Source organism: Hyperoodon ampullatus (assembly GCF_949752795.1).
Source record: "Hyperoodon ampullatus genome assembly, chromosome: 1".
Classification (NCBI taxonomy): Eukaryota; Metazoa; Chordata; class Mammalia; order Artiodactyla; family Ziphiidae; genus Hyperoodon; species Hyperoodon ampullatus.
Genome location: NC_136914.1, coordinates 170077057 through 170095986, shown reverse-complemented (window position 1 = coordinate 170095986; position 18930 = coordinate 170077057). Strand labels below are relative to the sequence as shown.

At 35.6% G+C, this 18930-nt stretch overlaps 1 protein-coding gene across 1 annotated transcript in view; it reads right to left on the bottom strand.

Annotated features, from left to right (window-relative positions):
• Nucleotides 1-8911, bottom strand: part of NCAPG (non-SMC condensin I complex subunit G) — a gene marked incomplete at its 5' end in the record, with an annotated part of 38768 nt that extends 29857 nt beyond the window's left edge. Inside the window, 7 exons of the mRNA XM_079707723.1 lie at nucleotides 2823-2972; nucleotides 3424-3613; nucleotides 4630-4714; nucleotides 4999-5144; nucleotides 6907-7135; nucleotides 7652-7855; nucleotides 8801-8911. Of these exons, the coding sequence (XP_079563849.1) occupies nucleotides 2823-2972; nucleotides 3424-3613; nucleotides 4630-4714; nucleotides 4999-5144; nucleotides 6907-7135; nucleotides 7652-7855; nucleotides 8801-8911 (1115 nt within the window). The remainder of the gene's footprint in view (nucleotides 1-2822; nucleotides 2973-3423; nucleotides 3614-4629; nucleotides 4715-4998; nucleotides 5145-6906; nucleotides 7136-7651; nucleotides 7856-8800) is intronic.
• Between the last annotated feature and the right edge of the window lie 10019 nt (nucleotides 8912-18930).

Below are 18930 nucleotides of genomic sequence, written 5' to 3'. Positions count from 1 at the left end.
GGAAGTAATATATGAAATGATAATCCTGATGAAAAATGTCATTTTAAATTGTCAACAAAAATCAAGTTATAAACACTGCAGAATAATGATGAATAAATGAACTGACTCATAAAATGACAGCCAAGAGTAAATAAAAGCTCATAAATCTCTGGCAATGATATTAGGACCTTCAAGGGCATCAGCCACCCTTCGGATTCTAGCAGGAAACTAAACAAAAGCTACAAAACTGATAATTATCAAAATCAATAAATCAGTAGAGTTACTGATTTCTGACAAGCTAAGAAACCTTCACTCACCTTTGAATCCCTCCTACTTCTCCATCCCAGCTTTAGCACAATGCATAGTATCAAGACTTTGAATTTACTTTTTAAAATACCCAAAGAGTAGTTGTTTCATTAATAATTACAAATCCTGAACTGCATAAATACAACTTAAAATCGACCTACCAATTTTAATTACCATGAAATCGTCTCTTTCCAACCATTTTTAAAGGTAGTCATTATAATGAAGAGACCACTCAAGAAAGTCTTTTTTTAAACTCTCTAAGATTTAAGGTAGCTTTCTTTAAATTCTATTAGTGTCCCTTTTTCTTACTCAAATTTGATAGGCTCATTTAACATCCCCAATTTCTCTCTTTATGTGAACACCTCAATTAACAGGAAATCATTTTGTATCAGCATTCTGAGTCGCTAACTCTTCCTGCTACAAAATGCCTGAGAATACATTTGAGATTATCAAGAAACCATTTTTCCATTTAATTTTGTTTCTGTTCTTGAGAAAATGAATCCTATCTAGTGACACTGCTCCAAAAAGAAAATCATCCTATTTCTTAAGTATTCTTTCAATAATTAAATATGATCTTTAAAGTTTTCCTTTTTATATGTGAAAAAAACAAGTTGATCCAAGTAATTTATTTCAAAACTCACAGATTAAGTGACAAAGGAAATATAAGAATCCCTGACCTCTTAAAGTTAGAGGAACCAAGCTCTTTACATGTTAATTTTCAGTAACTAAGAATTAATCAATCTGTGAACCAGTCTTTGAGATGCTCACCCTCTGTTATTTAAATATAATATTTAACATTTCCTCATATTTTCTTGTATTTTTTCAATCTTCTATGAGCACTTATTACTTTTATATAAACATATATTAAGCATTGCATCAAAATTCATTCCTTTTGAGTACATTTCAACATGGCCCAAACAGCATTATAATGAATACTCCAATTAAATATTAAAGCCTGAAATAATTACCCTTAAAACTCTAAGGAGATTCCCACATTTTTCATGTTACTATGAGCTCAAGCTATAAGTCTCCATATTGGCTCACGTTTAAGATATTTATGGATTCGATGTTTTGCATACAAAATTCAAATACGTTCTTAGCTTTGCTCCCTAACTTATATGTGGAGCCATTATACACGAAAGCAGGACACTATATTTCACACCAAGAGAATTCAGGCCCATAATCCATATTATATGTAAAGCTTTTTAAAAAATGCATCAAAATCATGAAGTTAAAAATCTACACACCAATATCTATTAAAAAAAATATATAACCTTTGGCCCAGCAATTCCACTTCTGGGAATCAACCCTACAAAATCCCAAACATACATAAAAATGTAAAGAAAGTTTAAAACACCTTCATCAGTGAAAACTGAAAACACCCTAAATGTCCATCAATAGAAGAGTAAATTAAACGTTACCACCGTACTATGAAGTGATAGGCTGTTATTAAGATTGTGATAGATTTGTACTGATATGTACCAATATAATGATCTCAGATAGTAGTTGAAAAAAACCAAAAATATGTATAGTGTGTTATATTTTTAAAAACCATGCATTTAGTATATGTGTATGTGAATGTAGAGAAAGAGGGTTGAAAGTGTATACCCCAAATTGTTTAGATGTTAACTCTAAGGAGATTAATGGGATTGAGGAATTAGGAGTAAGAGGAAATACCGCATTTTTATTCTGTATACTTCTGTATTTGAATTTTGACAAGAATGCATTCATGTTTTACTTGTACAATTTTACTTGTATAATTTTAAAGTGAACTAAGTAGAAACTAGAGTAATTCAAATAATTTAAGAAAAAGATATTTTGAAAAAACTTTTTAAAAAACAAAAGCCAAACAGTAACAGTTTTAATTAATACTAAAACTGGCCAGAGGTCCACCCTGTCAGTTGGAAAACTATGGCCCATGCACCAGATAGAGCCTGCTGCTTGTTTTTGTACAGCTTGCAAGCTAAGATTTTTACATCTTTAAATGATATATATATATATATATGTAAATATATGTGTAAAAATATATACATGTGAAAATTATATGAAATTCAAATTTTAGTGTCCATAAAAATTGATGAAAGATTGATCAGAAACCAATCACACTTATTCATTACATATTTTCTGTGGCTGCTCTTGCAGTACCACAGCAGAACTGAGTCGTTGTGACAGACAGCATGGCCCACAGACTCTAAAATATTTACCGTCTGGCACTTAGAAAAAGTTTGCCAACCAATTTCAAAGAGCAACACATCATCATTATCAACTTTATGGAGAAATGTTCATCATTACATCTTACCAGTGTCAAGGAAATGTCCCAAAACATATTGAATTTGGTCTTTCAGTATACTGACCAGCACAGGATACTCTTTAGAAAGACTCAATGTGTATACCTATTTATCCTTGCCTATCCAAAATAATGGTTTTCAACTTATTCTCAATCAAGCATGGCTTTGAGGGAGGGGGCTGGGAAGTTAACACATACAACAACACAAGTACAACACAAGTACATCCCAAACCAAAGAAAACAATTTTACCTCAGTAAATACTCAGCGTATACTACAGGCTCTGGCAAAATCTGCTCTAAAAATTCTTCACCTTCATCTCCTTTTGATCTCAAATATTCACAAAGGACACACCAATACAAAGCAATTTCAGGAGTTAATGTATCTGCTGGAATCAATTTCCTTCATTTAAAAGGGAGACAAAATACATCTTAATATCCAGTAAAAATTTGAACTGAGTAGAAAAATGGGAATAAGCAGACTTGATTTATAACCACCATCCTTTTAACTGCAGTCATTAACTTATCCACACAAAAGAGAATGAAAATATTTAGACCAAAAGAGAAAAAAAAAGAATCAAATGGGCAAACACAATAGGGATCCATGCTGTTGGACTTTCCATGGTAAGCTAATGCAAAAATCAAAGTAACAAAACAAAACAAAAAACGCAGCTAAAGCAGTCTATGATAAAGTAGTGAGTTCTTACACAAGGAGGAAAAAGACATCCACCAGACTAAAGAAAAGAGGTGTAGATAAAAGGTACTGATACAATCTTAAGTAATGCGGAAGAGGACTAATTTTAATTGCAGAGGTTCATCAGTATTATATTTCAAATAATGAACACTTTACATACCTGCCATCATTTTCACAGATTTCTGCAAGTTCATTAAGAGGAGTCACTGAAAATAAGGCATTGAGAACAGAGACTGCCACTTCAGAAGAATTTTCCACATCCAACCGATGAAGCAACTCTAATATATTTCCTTCAGTGAAACGTAACCAGCCTTGGAGAAGATGCTTCTGCACTGCTTGTTTCACAGCCTCTGTTAAGTCATTTGAAACACAGGTGAACAAAGTCTCCCTCTAGCTTCCATTTCCTATATTTTGTCTGTTTTAATTAACTCTTATCAGATCAATTTACTATAAATGGGACATTTACTATAAAAATGGGACCAGAGGCAAAACAATGCGTACTAAAGAAAAAATTAAAAGTACAATGATATTGTAAAAAGTGAAAAGTCACTGTGATGCTCACTTTCATATGAAAATGGAAGAGGTCAGAACCAAATATACAACCGCTACCACAGCCCACAAAAATATTTTTGCATTCCTTCTCCCCGAGTTCACAGGGCTTCAGGTACTAGTCTAGACTATATATAATACCTATTATTTTACTTGTTGCCTGACTTCATCCATTTATTACATGATTGATATGTGCAGTAGTGAATCATACAGGCATGTATCACTGAAAAAACTTATTCTTAGTTTTTAAAGTCATCCTAGTCATTAGTCCTTCAAACTCAGGTTTTCTTGCTACAGCAAAATTAAGCCATCTTAGCCTTCTCATGGGGTTTGGAAATTTAAAATATATCATTCTTCATATCATTGCTGTAAGTCGATTCTCCAGCTATAACAGAGAGAAAAAGGGGGAAAAAAAAAACTAGAAAAATTATACTAGTCTGACCATTTCTAATTGTTTCGGATACACAGAACACATTCATAGGAGGATATACACAAAAGGGATAAGACAGCATTTTTTTTAAAGGAAGCAAGAGGGCTGAAAAAGAGATCCTGCCCTACTTCTGATGTTATTTTTATAGCCTTAAGCTCTAGTTTCTCCATACATAAAACACAGAAAAATTAAAACAAACTGTGCTACCTCTAAGTACCAAGACCTTTAACCCTAGAAAATGTATTCTATACAATACACGTAGATAAACTTTGACAGGCTGTGGGAATGATAGGCTTACCTGACCTAATTTAGGACACTCTTTCCTAAACCTTTTAAATCTAACCTCCAAATCTACTAATGTTTTGTCTATAATGATATCTAACTTACCTGATCTGTCATTAAGACCTTGTTGAAGGAGCATTACTCTCTGGGCAATGGACATAGCTCTCATGTGAACCTTTTCAGCTAAAACCTTAAAGAGATGATAATAAAAAAATGGCCATTAAATTCAATATAATTTATGTATTTTATAACTAGTAATATCTCCTTCACCTAAGAAAATTATCCAGAATTTCCAAAAAAATTAATATCTGGTAACACATTAATGCAATAAGATTCTACCTAAATTATCTACACTCTCCGTCCATAAAAATCTCAATTGAATTATTATGTGTCAAATATTTTTCAAAAGTATTTTAAGAATACACCTTCTTGTCTTTTAAGAACATGTCTACATAAGATATTGGACTTATTTACCTGATAAGCCAGCTTTCTGACAGCCTCTTTCACATCCTTGGTGCGCCCTACAATTTTTGGCAAAGTCTTTGCTGATGGCGCGATACATGATAACACTGCCCGCCTAACTTCTGGATTTGAATCATTTTCAATCAAAGTAGCATATGCTAAAAATAGAGCAATACATTTTAGTATGCTAACAACATATTATTTAGTTAGCCATAGTCATAGATAACCCACATTTTGATATTTAATCTTTAAAATGATAAAAGTCATTTTTTAGTCTTACACATTTAATTTTAGCTGAAGATTTTTTTCTGCCAACATCCCTTAAAAAGGACAGAATTAGAAATTAGTCAATGGACTGGACAGGAAGGCTAAAACTGAAAACAAATAACCCTAAAGATCATGGAAAATCCATCATTCAGATTATGTCTTTGCTACTCTTTAAGATTTAGAAACAAGTCTAGGATGGAAGCCAGTTTATCTTAAACTGATATGGCTTTATAAAGCACTATTTTGATTTTTAATGAATCCTAAAAAGAAATAACTTCTCATTTTACTCATTGAATAAAACTCATTTCCTGTATTTAAATATTTATTCACCTCTACTTCTCAGATTTTCCCAGGCTTTATAATCAAGTATATGTTGACTACTAAACGTATATGTTTTACATATTATTATGTCCCTCACTTAACACGAAAAAATACCAACTACCATCAGTTATCAAAATTATAAAGGTAGTAACAGGGACAAAGAGAAAAACAAACTAGAAGAGTTCCCAAAATAAACCTAGGCATATATGGAAAACTGGAATATGACTATCTTTATGAGCCCAGAGGTAGAGAAAGATTTCTTAAATAAAAGATAGAAAGTGCAAATCATACAGGAAGAGACTGATAATTTTGACATTAGGAATTTCTGCCCAACAAAGGACATAGTGAAGACAGTGAAATAATCCATTGAAAGCAGGAAGATCTAACAATTCATATAACCCAAGGATTTCCCTTCAGAATATATAAAGAACTCCAATTAATAAGACAAACCAATAGAAAAATGAGCAGAACACATTAATAGGCATTATACAGAAGAAAATTGGCTGTTAAATATATGAAAAGATGCATAACAATGACATATGATACACACAACCTGATTAACAAAAATTTAAAAATCTGACAGTACCAAATGCTAGAGAGGATATGGCTCAATGAACACTTTTATGCACTGTTACTGAAAAAATAAATTGATAAAATGTTTTGTAGAACACTTGTACCTCATCTAATAAAGCTGAATGCACATATCCCAACAAGTCCACCCTTAGGTACATATCCTAGAAAAACTGTGCACCAGAAGCCATGTACTGTGTAAGGAAGTTCATAGCAATGACACTGTATTTTAAGAGGAAAATAACTGGAAACAACTAGAAGGTCCATCAATATTAGAAACAATAAAATTGTCTTACATTCATACAATAGAACAGTATATCAGTAATATATCAACATGGATGAATGTTACAATGAGAAATAATGTTGAGAGCACAGAAAAATATAGTATGATCCACAAAACATACAAAATGATACGCAAAACTTAAACATTATTTAGAAGTATATACATGTGGTTAACTGTTTAAACAAACAAACAAAAGGGAACCCAAAATTCAAGATATTTGTTAATTCAGAGGGAGAGTGATATAACTAGAAAGGGACATAAGACAGGCTTCAGAGGTATTGATGATACTCTACTTTTTTTTTAGGTTGGATGGTGGCTGCTTGGGTATTTTTTTTTAATCATATATTTTTACATATATGTATGTGTGTGTGTATATATAAACTATGCTCTTCCATAATATTTCATAATAAGAAAATTTATCTGCTGAGAATTTAACAAAGTCAGTGAAACTGAAAAAGGATTTAAGGAGCTATACATACCATTAACCACCAGGCATTCATCATCTTTGGGATCCTGAAGGCGTGAAAGAGCAAGAACTGCCTGTATCCTTACATTTGGAATTTTATCTTTCAATCTAATAAGCATGGCTTCATTAATTTTATCAAACAAATCATCATCAATCTGGGCATTTTCTGGCATATTTCCCAAGAGCTTGTTTATGAGCTGGCACACTCTAAATCTAACTGCATTGCTGTTTGCTTCATGAGACTAAAACAGAAGCAAAACAAAATTTATTCCAAGTCACATACCATTACTAAATAATGACATACCATTTGAATTCTATATGTTTAGAATTCAAGAATTTACAGCAATAATTCATTCCTTGCAGAAAAACTATAATGCTACCTTGATCCATATATGCGTGCTAAATACACATTACATAACATTAAGTCTCAAAATACACAGTCTAAAGTATCTGCTAAATTATAAGAGCATATTCCTCTTCGGAGGAACTCTTTACTTCAGAACTAGAGAACCCATTTCAAACAAATGTATGTAAGAACTGGTTTAGAATGGTCATTAAAAACTTAATGCTGGAGTTATTTTTTAAAGTTCACTTTTTAATCTTAATGACAGTTCTAATATTTCCTATAAAAGGCAGATTCGTTCAGACATTTTCTCAATTACCAGATATTCATTCTCTAAGATATACAAACTCCCATGGCCCTTTTAAAATAGTAAAATTTTCTACAATATTCCCTCGAAATTCTAGTTTTCGTATACCTTTAATAGAAAAGTAAACAAATAATTTAAAATGCCACCATCTTCCTCTTCTTCATCATCTTCCATATCTGACTGGTGAAATGAAGTAACAAACTTTGCTGCAAATTCTATTATCCTCTCCACAGCTGGTTCTCGTTTATAGACCACCATAGCATATTTAAGGTAATTAACAAACTCCTCATAAAAACCTGTTTTGTCATCCACCTGAAAGAAAAGAAACCCTTCACAAACTGCAGGGATAAAATCCTTTTTTCTCAACATTACTCTAAGACGCTGAAAACACCAGCCCTAACGCAAACAAACTAAAATCATTATTTAGTAAACTCTCAATTATCCAAACCATCAAAGGGGAAATAAATTTGCACAAATTTCTCTCCAGAGAATTTATTTCTCCCAGGAAGAAAACAAACATGAATTTTGACAGTGAAAGGATTCCTCTGATTTTTTTTTTTTTTAACACCCTTGAATTCTCAATATGATGCCTTGGTACCAGTTTAGTAAAAATCTGCTTCTTCAAGAACAACCCAAAATCAACAACAGCGTTTGCATTTTACCGTATTACCCTTAATATTACACAGCAATTTTGATATAACTTTCACATCCTACCTCATATCCTCAAGCCCTATACTGACTTACAATTTTTCTCGGACCTCAAGATGATTTATTCTCCCGAAATTCATGGTCCTATTCTTCTTGAGGTTTCATTTAAAAACGAAACAAACAGTATTTACATGACTAAGAAGAGCCAAGTCCTAACGATTAATTTGCTAATTGGTGATTTGATACAATTTAACAGTGGGGCGAGGTTTACGTAATTAAATGTGGGCGGTGATCTGAGGGACAACAGCCGCTGGAGCACCGCATTCAGGATCCACGCTGCGGCCCTACACTAGATGCCCGGTTGCCCCGGTACGCGCAAACTCTTCTCCAAGTTCACCGCCAGAGGATTAATGGTCCGCGCCGGAGGCCGCTGGGAAGAGGCGGGGGGGGGGGTGGGGGGGGAAGGGTGTGCCTCTCCGAACCAGGTCGGGAAAATTAAGGAGGATGGAGTCTTGGTGCGCGGAGTCGGGAAGGAAGCCCCTGGGAGAGGCCAGGCCGAGCCGGGGAAGGGAGGGGCGGGGGCCCGGTGCCGCCGGCCGCATCGCTTACCGAGTGGTAGGTGCGGCTCAACGCCACCACCAGCTTCGCCTGGTTCTGGTGCGGCTTCTGCGCCAGCTGGAAGGCCTCCTTAATCGGCAGCAGCCTCTTCTCCGCCCCCATGGCGCCGGGACCCGGTCGTGACGAAGCCTGTCCGTGCTCGGCTGCAGCTGGCCCGACTGACCACGGTCGGAGACTCCACAGGTACGCTTCAGACTCCGGTCAGCAGGCAGCCGACAGCCGAGGGCGTAGTAACCGCCAGAGCGTTCAAATAACTCCCGCGGGAGAAGGAAATACGCGAGACTATCGCGAGAGTTTAGAGCGGCGAGAGTGGGAAGAGATGGGTCCACCCCTTTCAACCCCACCGATGGGGCGCTTGCGCTTACGGTCTTTAAAACCGTTTTCCGCGTGGGAAGTGGCGATTCTAAGAGGAGGAGGAGTTGGCGCCACCGGACGTGGTATCCACCGGAGTGCGAGCCTTGCGGCGGAGTGACTGTTGGAACAGAGCTGGTGGCGCTAGGCTTAGTCGTGTCTTGCGGCTGGGAGTGAGGCGAGGAAGAAGAACGGATCCTCCTTGGGTGAGAAAGGGAATCTGCTGAGGGGAAGAATCCCTGCTTCCGCTGAAGGGGAGGAGGGGTTCGTTCGGAAATCCGTCAAGAAGGGAGAGCTAGGGCGTGCGGGAGTGCTGGGCGGCGGCCCGGTTTCTACTGAAAAGGAGGATGTTCCGAGGTCTTCAGACTGAGGCGGGCCGCAGTATTTTTAAGCCTTAGGTCCGCGTCTGGTGGAGAGTCTGCAAACGTGGAAGGCAGTATAGGAAGAGAGGCCCGGGTTAATTTAGGTACAGCTTGTTCTAGATGTACCGGCTTTCGAGGCCTGTTTACAGAGGTGCATAACGGCAATGTTTTCAACACAGAATGGAAAAAGAGTTTAGGGTAATGGTAAGATAAAGAAATTTGGAGTGCCTTCCGTCAGGAACTAAGTCTTTAAACTGTTTTTTAATGGAATTATTTGAGACAAAAATTAACATCTAAAGAAATAGATTACAAAGCAGCCTGTACGCCTTCTTTCCTGTTGAACTACCTTTCCTCCCCAGCAGCAATGGATTTTCTGAATTTACTGTTAATTTTTATGTATTAATGATATATGAATAAATCTCTGAATAACTATCTTGTATTGTTTTCATGTCTAACATTATATGAATGATCCTATGTGCAACTTGCTTTTTTCACTCAGTATTATTTTTGAGGTTTATTCATATTGATATTTCCATAACAATAACAACACCTTTTGGACCCTTTTTCGAGGAAAAATTAATTTCTTTCTTCTAGGAAAGAAATGGAAAATTTTATTCAAGCCAACCTGAGGGTTATAACCTGTGAGACAGTCTTTCAGGAAGCTCTGAGGACTGTCCTGCCCTTTTGAGGTCTAAGCATAGTAATATATGTTTTTGAGACAAAGGGTTATATGTCAAATGACGTATTATTGACAGTTTACACAATCCAGATCTATAGTTACAAAGGGAGTAGTAGGTCATGGGTCATCTTGACTCCTTACAAGATTAAGAAGGAAGGTTATCTCCTAAGGAGGTTTGGTTAGTGCAGATACACAACACACACTAAAGGGGAGGGAGGAGGCCCAAACAGGCAGAGAAAAATTTTATGTTTAAATTTTTCTTGTCTTGCCATAGAATATGAATTTTATTTCATCACCTTATATGCCAAGACAGTGTTCTAAGCACTTTACTTCATTTAATCCTTAGGCACAACCCTTGTAAGTTCTTTCTGTCTTTTTAAGAAGAGGAAACTGAGGTACATATAGGTTGCTTTAGAATTCTGTTGTATGAGCATGCCATAATTTATTCATCTATTCTCTTCATAGTCCTAATTCCTGAAACATTGCAGGTATTCAAATGCTAGTTAAAATAGTAAATATGGTAGCAGTTGGGTTGCCCATAATTTCAAAATTATCAAGATGTCTAATTTCTGAAAAGGCAAGAGGGGTGGGTATTTTAGGTTAATCAGCTAGAGGGAAAGCATAGAGGTTTAAGAGTGCATGGAATATACTTGATAACATTTATAATCTCACTATAGCTAAAATGTAGAATGCCTAGACAGCTGCGGTGAAAGAAACTTAGAACGGGCATTCATTTTTTTTTTTTTTTTTTTTTTTTTTTGCAGTACGCGGGCCTCTCACTGTTGTGGCCTCTCCCGGTGCGGAGCACAGGCTCCGGACGCGCAGGCTCAGTGGCCATGGCTCACGGGCCCAGCCGCTCCGCGGCACGTGGGATCTTCCCGGACCGGGGCACGAACCCCTGTCCCCTGCATCGGCAGGCGGACTCTAAACCACTGCGCCACCAGGGAAGCCCGGGCATTAATTTTTAAACCAACTCTATCCAAAATATCATTTCAGCATGTACTCAACATAAATTATATTGATGAGATAATTTACATTCTTTTTTTTTCCTATTAAGTCTTTGGAATTGGGAATTATTTTACACTAGCTACATTTCAAACAGCTCAATAGACATGGGGCTAGTGACTACAGTATTAGATAGTGTAGAACTATTCTTACTTTGGGAACCACTGGAATATACCATTTGTTTTTCATGTAAAATCAACTGGTGAACTAAAAGAACAAACTAATATTTGGAGGAATTTTTCTTATTTTGTGGCCTTTAATTGCTCAACTCTCCTTATGCTTTGGGTGCCTGCTACCTTTTTGTTGCTTTGTTTAACTGTGAAGTTTCTAACAATATTATTTCATTTACCATATTTTATTTGGTTACCCACAAATGAGAGGTGACTTCATACCATTTTGTCATTACTGAAGGATGAGGCATCTGGCCACCAGAGGTCAGCCTAACTATATTTTGACCAGCTTGGGCAGGGGGGATTAATAACATGTTTTTGTTCAGTATTTTTGGAACATTATCTGAAAAGTTAAAAAAAAGATACTAGATTACAAAAATGGCAGCCTTCGGAGTGGAAGCAAATATTTTCAACCATATATCCCGTAAGATGTTAATATCAAAAATATATAAGGACTCATATAATTCAGTAAAAAAAAAATTAATAATAACCTGCTTTAAAAATGAGCAAAGGACCTGAATAGACATTTTTCCAGAGAACACCTACAAATGGCCAACATGTATATGAAAAGGAGCTCAACATCGTAATCATCAGGGAAATGCAAATCAAAACCACAATAAGGTATCACTTCACACCTGTCAGGATGGCTGTTATCAAAAAGTCAGAAGATAACAAGTGTTGGTGAGGATGAGGACCCTTATACACATTGGTGGGAAACAATATGGAGGTTCCTTAAAAAAGTAAAAATAGAGCTATCATATGATCCAGCAATCCCCCTTCTTGGTATATATTCAAAGGATAAAATTACTATCTCAAAGATATATCTGCATTCCCATGTTTATTGCAGCATTATTCACAGTAACCAAGATATGGAAATAATCTAAGTGTCCATCAATGAATGAATGAATAAAGAAGATGTGACATTTATATACATACACAATTCAGCCTTTAAAAAGAAGGAAATCCTGCAACTTACAACAACATGGGTCAACCTGGAGGACATTCTGCCATGTGAAATAAACCAGACACAGAAAGACAAATAATGTATGATCCCACTTATATGTGGAATCTTAAAAAGTTGAACTCATAGTAATAAAGAGTAGAATGGGAGTTATCAGTGGCTAGCAGGTGGAGGAAATAGGTATCAAAGCATACAAACTTTCTGGAGACCTAATGTACATCATGGTGACTATAGTTGATCATGTATACTTGAAATTTGCTGAGAATAGATCTCGAGTGTTATCATCACATGCAAAAAAAAAATAGTAACTGAGGTGATGGATATGTTAATTAGCTTGATTGTGGTAACCATTTCACAGTGAATACATATATCAAAGCATCACATTGTACATGTTAAATATATGTAATTTGTCAATCATACCTCGATAAAACTGGTAAAAAAAAAAAAAGATGCTATATTAAGCTTAAATTCACTGCCTTTAGCTTACCTGTGTCTTGACTTTTGCTTTTAATGCTATAGGGAAAAGAACACATTGTAGCAACTAAACTAAGCAAACTAATTCGTATGGTAAGGCTATTTCTGAAATTACAGAAAAATGGTTCTTTCAAAGTAAATTATGCATGGGAGTGTACAGAGTAAGTGGTTAATTCACTTTTGATATGAGGGTATTATTACTCAGTGGAATGTAAAGAGGTAACAGTGATGGGTTCACTCTAGAATTTACATATGCCTTCAAAGAAACTTTGTCTTATGTTTGCTTAACAAGAAAAAGTAGAGTGAGCCTTTTAAAGAATGCTTTGAGCAACATAATTACTGAGTATAGCCAATCAATAATCATGCAAATGGAATCTGGTTGAAATGAAAATAGTAAAAATATAAGAGGACAGAAGAATTAAAAGCTAACCCCTGGGGACTTCCCTGGTGGTGCAGTGGTTAAGAATCCGCCTGCCAATGCAGGGGACACAGGTTCGAGCCCTGGTCCGGGAAGATCACACATGCCAGGGAGCAACTAAGCCCGTGCGCCACAACTACTGAGCCTGTGCTCTAGAGCCCGGGAGCCACAACTACTGAGCCCGTGCTCCGCAACAAGAGAAGCCACCACAAAGAGAAGCCCGCGCACCACAACGAAGAGTAGCCCCCGCTCGCCGCACTAAAGAAAGCCCCGGGCGCAGCAACAAAGACCCAACACAGCCAAAATTAATTAATTAATTAATTAATTAATTAATTAAAAAAGTAAACACCTGTCTCAATAAAATACTTATGGTATGTTTTAAATTTTCCTTTTGTTTTCAGATTGAAGTAGGTAGTAATATTATAAACTTTTAAAAGTATTTGCACTCATGTTCTTAAAGATGAAGTTATAAGCAGTGACCTTTATATTGCTTTCGTAGCATTATCTTTGTTGATCTTGTTTAAAAAAATTATTTCATTTGTCTTTGTACAACATAGTACCAAATCACCTGAATATAATTTAGGAATTTTTGTCTCCCTAGAATAAAAGTGAAACATGCTTGTATAGTTACTTACAGCAGGCCTTCATCATTCTCTCATTAATTTTTCCAAAAAATTTGCTAAGCCCCTAATACGTGCCAGACACTGCAGAGAACTAAATTAGATAAAGAATGAGTAGAAGCCAGAGAAATGTTTTTTAGAGGAATAGTACTGACATGAAACCAGACCATATCCACTTCAGTGTGTATTTGAAACTAGAGATGTTTACTAACTTTCATTTTGGAAATCATTCCTACATGATGGCATGAGTGGGATCTTGATATTTTGGTTTTGCTTTTTTCGTTTAGACCTATGCCTTTAGTCCATCCGTGTTGCTATGTATACTTCTAATGTGCTTTTAACACATGTTACCTATCCACTCCTCCAGTGATGGAAGCCTGGAATGCTTCTATTTCTTTACCACCAAAGATGACTCCCCAGAGTACATGTTGGTCTTATGGAGAATTTCTCTGCTATATATACCCGAGTGGAATTCCTACATCATGAGTTGTGCAATAGTTTGACTAAGTAGTGATGCCAGATTGCTCTTCAGAAAGGTTACCCCAGTCTGTAATCCCACCAGTAGTGCTGGTTTCTAAGGGAGTTCCTTTAGTCCCCTCATGAACACTTGGCATTTTCCAGCTTTCTAATTTTTACCAAAATAATAGAATAATGTGATATCTCTTTACACATCATATAGTTAATGGCCTGTGGATTTTCTCTTCTGTAAATTGTATATTTTTGTCCTTTGTCCATTTCTTTATTGAGATTGCTACCTTTTTGGTTGTTGTTGATTTGTAGTTAACTTTGTTCTTGATGTGTTTAGTTCAGTCCAAAAATATTCATTTTGCTGTGATTGAATTCATCGTATTTTGGTCTTGTGCTTTATGTTTTTTTAAGAAGTGCTTCTCTGCCCCTAAGTCACAAAGATATTCTCCTGCATTATATTCTATAAACTATATAGTTTTACAATTCTCATTTAGGTCTTTAACCTGTCATGAGTCCTCCTTTGTATGTGGCATTATATAGGTATACAGTTTTATTTTTCTTCATGTAATGAGCCAGTTTTTACCAATATTATTATATACTAAATGCATTCATTCCCCCTTGATTTATGTGCCAACTTTACTGTATACTACATTCTTAAGTCTTATGTGGCTCTGTTTCTGAGCTTTGTTCCATTGGACTATTTGTTCTTAAACTAACCACCCTATTTTAATTTCTGTGACTTCTGTAACATGTGTAATAATATGTGTTAATATCCTGTAGGCCATGATATTTATTTTACTCTTCTGTTTAAATAGTTTGTTTAGTTATATGTGGAATTTTATTCTTAACATATTGGAATTGTATAAATTAATTTGGAAAAAAGTTCTTTATAATATTCATTGTTCCATCCAAGAGCATGGAATGTCTGTCTGTTTTAAATCATCTATGTCCTTCATTAGAATTTTACAGTCTTCTTCATAGAGGTCTCGCATATTATTGGTTAGTTCTTAAATCCTTTATAGGTTTTTTTTTTTTTGCCCCTATTGTGCAAGTGATGTATGTAATACATTTCATGGTTAGTATTGCTGGTGTTAAGAGTGCCTGGGGTCAAATCCTGATTCTATCACTTAGTAGATATATGACCCTGGACAGGTAGCTTAAACCTCATGTATAAAATGGGGACAATAAAAGTACCTCTTACAGGATTGTTAGGGGAATTTTAAATGAGTTAACATTTGTGCAGTTCCTAGAATAGTACCTGGAAAATTTTAAGTGCTATATAAATAAATTAATGAATAGTCGTAGGTTAATCTCAGATCCAGGAACTTTGTTGAACTCTTTTATTAGCTCTAATAGTTTATAAGTTAGGCTTTTTTAATGTTAGATGACCATATCATCTGTAAATTCGTAGTTTTGTATCTTCTTTTCCAGTTCTCACACCTTTTTTAAAAAAAAAAACATTGATTAGGACTTTAGTACTTCGTTACACAATATCAGTCCTTATCATCTTTATCTAATTTCATTTTTTTAATTAATTAATTTTTGGCTGCGTTGGGTGTTTGTTGCTGCGCTCGGGCTTTCTCTAGTTGCGGCGAACGGGGGCTATTCTTCCTTGTGGAGCACGGGCTCTAGGCGCGCGGGCTCTAGAGCGCAGGCTCAGTTGTCGTGGCGCACGGGCTTAGTTGCTCCGCGGCATGTGGGATCTTCCTGGACCACGTATAGAACCCTTGTCCCTTGCATTGAGAGGCGGATTCCTAACGACTGCACCACCAGGGAATTCCCTAATTTCATTTTTAAAGGGAATATATCTGAAGTTTCTCATTTAGGATATTTCCTGAAAGTTTTTCGTAGATAATTTTTACCTTGTTGAGAAAGTAACTTTCTCTTCCTAGTTTGGTAAGAGCATTTTGTTTTTTAAAACATAAATAGGTGTTGATCAAGAACCAAGAATGGTTAAATATCCATAGTTAATAAAATTATCTAATTTATTTTATTGCTGTAGTGACTTATATTTATAAGTTTTATGAAGTTGAGATATTCTTGCTTTCCTATGATAAGCTCTACATGATTATGACATTCTTTTTTTCTTTAATACACTATTACATTTTGTTAGGTAATATTTGAAATTTTTGCAAGTGAAATGAGCCTTTCTTATTCGCTTCATCTCTAGATTTAGAATTAATATATTATTATCCTCATAAAAGTAGTTTTATGCTATTTTTCTTTTTTCTGGAACAACTTATATAAAATATGTATTAATTTCCTTGGAAGTTTAGTGGAACTCTCTTATAAAACCATTTGCACCTGGTGTTTTTAATAGGAGGTTGTTACCTTTTGAGTTTCTTTAATACTGGTCTGTTTTATTCAAGTTATCTATTTCTTCCTGTACAAATTTTAGTATTTTATATTCTTCTAGAATTTAGCCATTTTATCTCGGTTTTCACATTTTAGCATATATTATGTTTTTAATTTTGGGGGGGTATTTTTAAATCTCTTTCCTGATAACTCTCACTAGTTTTGTTTTTCTTATTCATATTTTCAGAAAACCATCTTTCAGTTTTATCACTCTATTATTCTTTTATATACCATTTAATTTCTGCCTTTATTATTTCCTTTCTGCTTATTTTGCTGTTGCGCTTTTCCATTGTCTTGAATTGAATGCTTAACTTGTGCGTATTTAAACTTCCTTGTTTCCTCATCAGTGTATTCAAAGCTATAAATTTCTTCTAGGTACTGGTTTGGCCATACCCCACAAATTTTTGCTTGTGGGGTTATATTATTATTCAGTTTTATATCTAATATCTTTTATGATTTCCATTTTATTAATTCATGAGCTAGTTTCCTAACAGGATTACTTTTAACTAACCTTTAATATTTACTTTTATTACATTATGGTTAGAGAATTTAGTCTAAATGAAATTGACCCTTTGGAATCTAGTTATACTTTATAACCTAATGCATGAACTATTTGTGTGTGTGTGTGTGTGTGTGTGTGTGTGTGTACTTAATATCTGTTCTGTTTGGTATAGAGTTTTGTATACTTAAATAATATAATATCTAAAGTATATTAATATTTTAACTTTTTCAGAATGCTTGTATCCCTGCTTATATTACCCTGTCAGTTCTATTAGTTGTTACTAGAGAAATTTTGAGGATGTGCTTTTAGGGTCTTAGATGTTTATGATGAATGTATCACTTTCATTGTTTTCCTTTTACTAGTATTATCATCGATCTTTGTCCCTTATATTTTTTTGGCTTGAAATCTTTTTTGTTGGATATTAAGATTGCTGTCCCAGCTTTATTCTGGTCCACAGTTATCTGATATATATTTTTTCATATTTTTAGCTTTGACCTTTTTTGGGTCTTTTTGCTTTAAAATATCTTTTGTTAGCAGCATATTGTTAAATCTTGTTTTGTTTTGTTGATCCAGTCTGAGTGTCTGCCTTTTAATCGTCAATTTAAGCTGTTTGTATTCATTGTAACTCCTGCTATATTAAGATTTATACCTGCCATCTTCCCTCATTATCTGTTGAGTATGGTCATAGGACCACAACCTCTGGGGTCCCAGCAAGAGTTCTAACGTATAGAACTCTACAACCAGCACAGGTCCCCTAGAACTAATCCCAACAAGCACCTCTAAAGGTAAAAAAGATATCTTTTATAGCTCCCTATTTGGAGTTTGGGGCATAAGGGATCTGCTTTTGCAGAAGTAATTTCCTGGGCTAGAACTGCATGATAAAAAACAAACTAGCCCAGATATGTACCAACAAAAGATTAAAGTGGCCCCAGGCTCTCCTTCCCAATTTTGTCATGGTAGGGTCCATTCCCAGTAGGAACTCTGCCTAAACCTATGTGCTAGAGATGGGAAAGCTGATAAGGCTTCTTGCTCAACATCATGTGCTTGGATAGTCTGTGAAGTTAGATGGATAATAATGTTACCCAGTGCTTTCAGGCTTTAATATCATGTCTCTAGTCTTCTCATTCACAGGTTAAGGCTACCTTTCCAGATAGTCCAACAACTAAGTCACCAGTTCCCAAGGACATTTGCACCACCTATGGAAAACATCGGATCCGTGCACACCAGACAGATCCTTGACAACTCGTCCCACCAACCCCCTGCACAAAAGTTGCTGCACCAGCGGACAAAGAAGGCGACCACTGAGTTTCTTTTCATTACAAAATAGATATAATATCCCTGCCAGCAAAAAAGAGTACGCAAAGTGTCTCTTCATAATTTCACAACCAGTTGAGACCATGCTAAGAAAATCAGCTTGCCTAGATGAGGACCCCTTCTCTTCTTGGGTAGCCAGGATTTGAAGGAGAGACTCTGACCTGTGCCACTGGTAAGTGACTAAATTTTACACACTGAACTGGTCCTGAGAACTGAGCTGTCTTCTTTGTAAGTGAAGAATATACAACATAATCTTGAAGAACTGCACAGTGGTGCGAGCCAGAGGCATACTGTGTGTGTGTAACAGACTGAGAAACAGACAAATGAATCCTATTGAAAGGATTTCTCATCTTCTGCTTCTATTTGCCAGTGTTAGTGTTTTACTGGCTTAGATTGTTACCTTTTTCTGGTACCTTTTTTTCTATACTGTTGTTCTATTCTA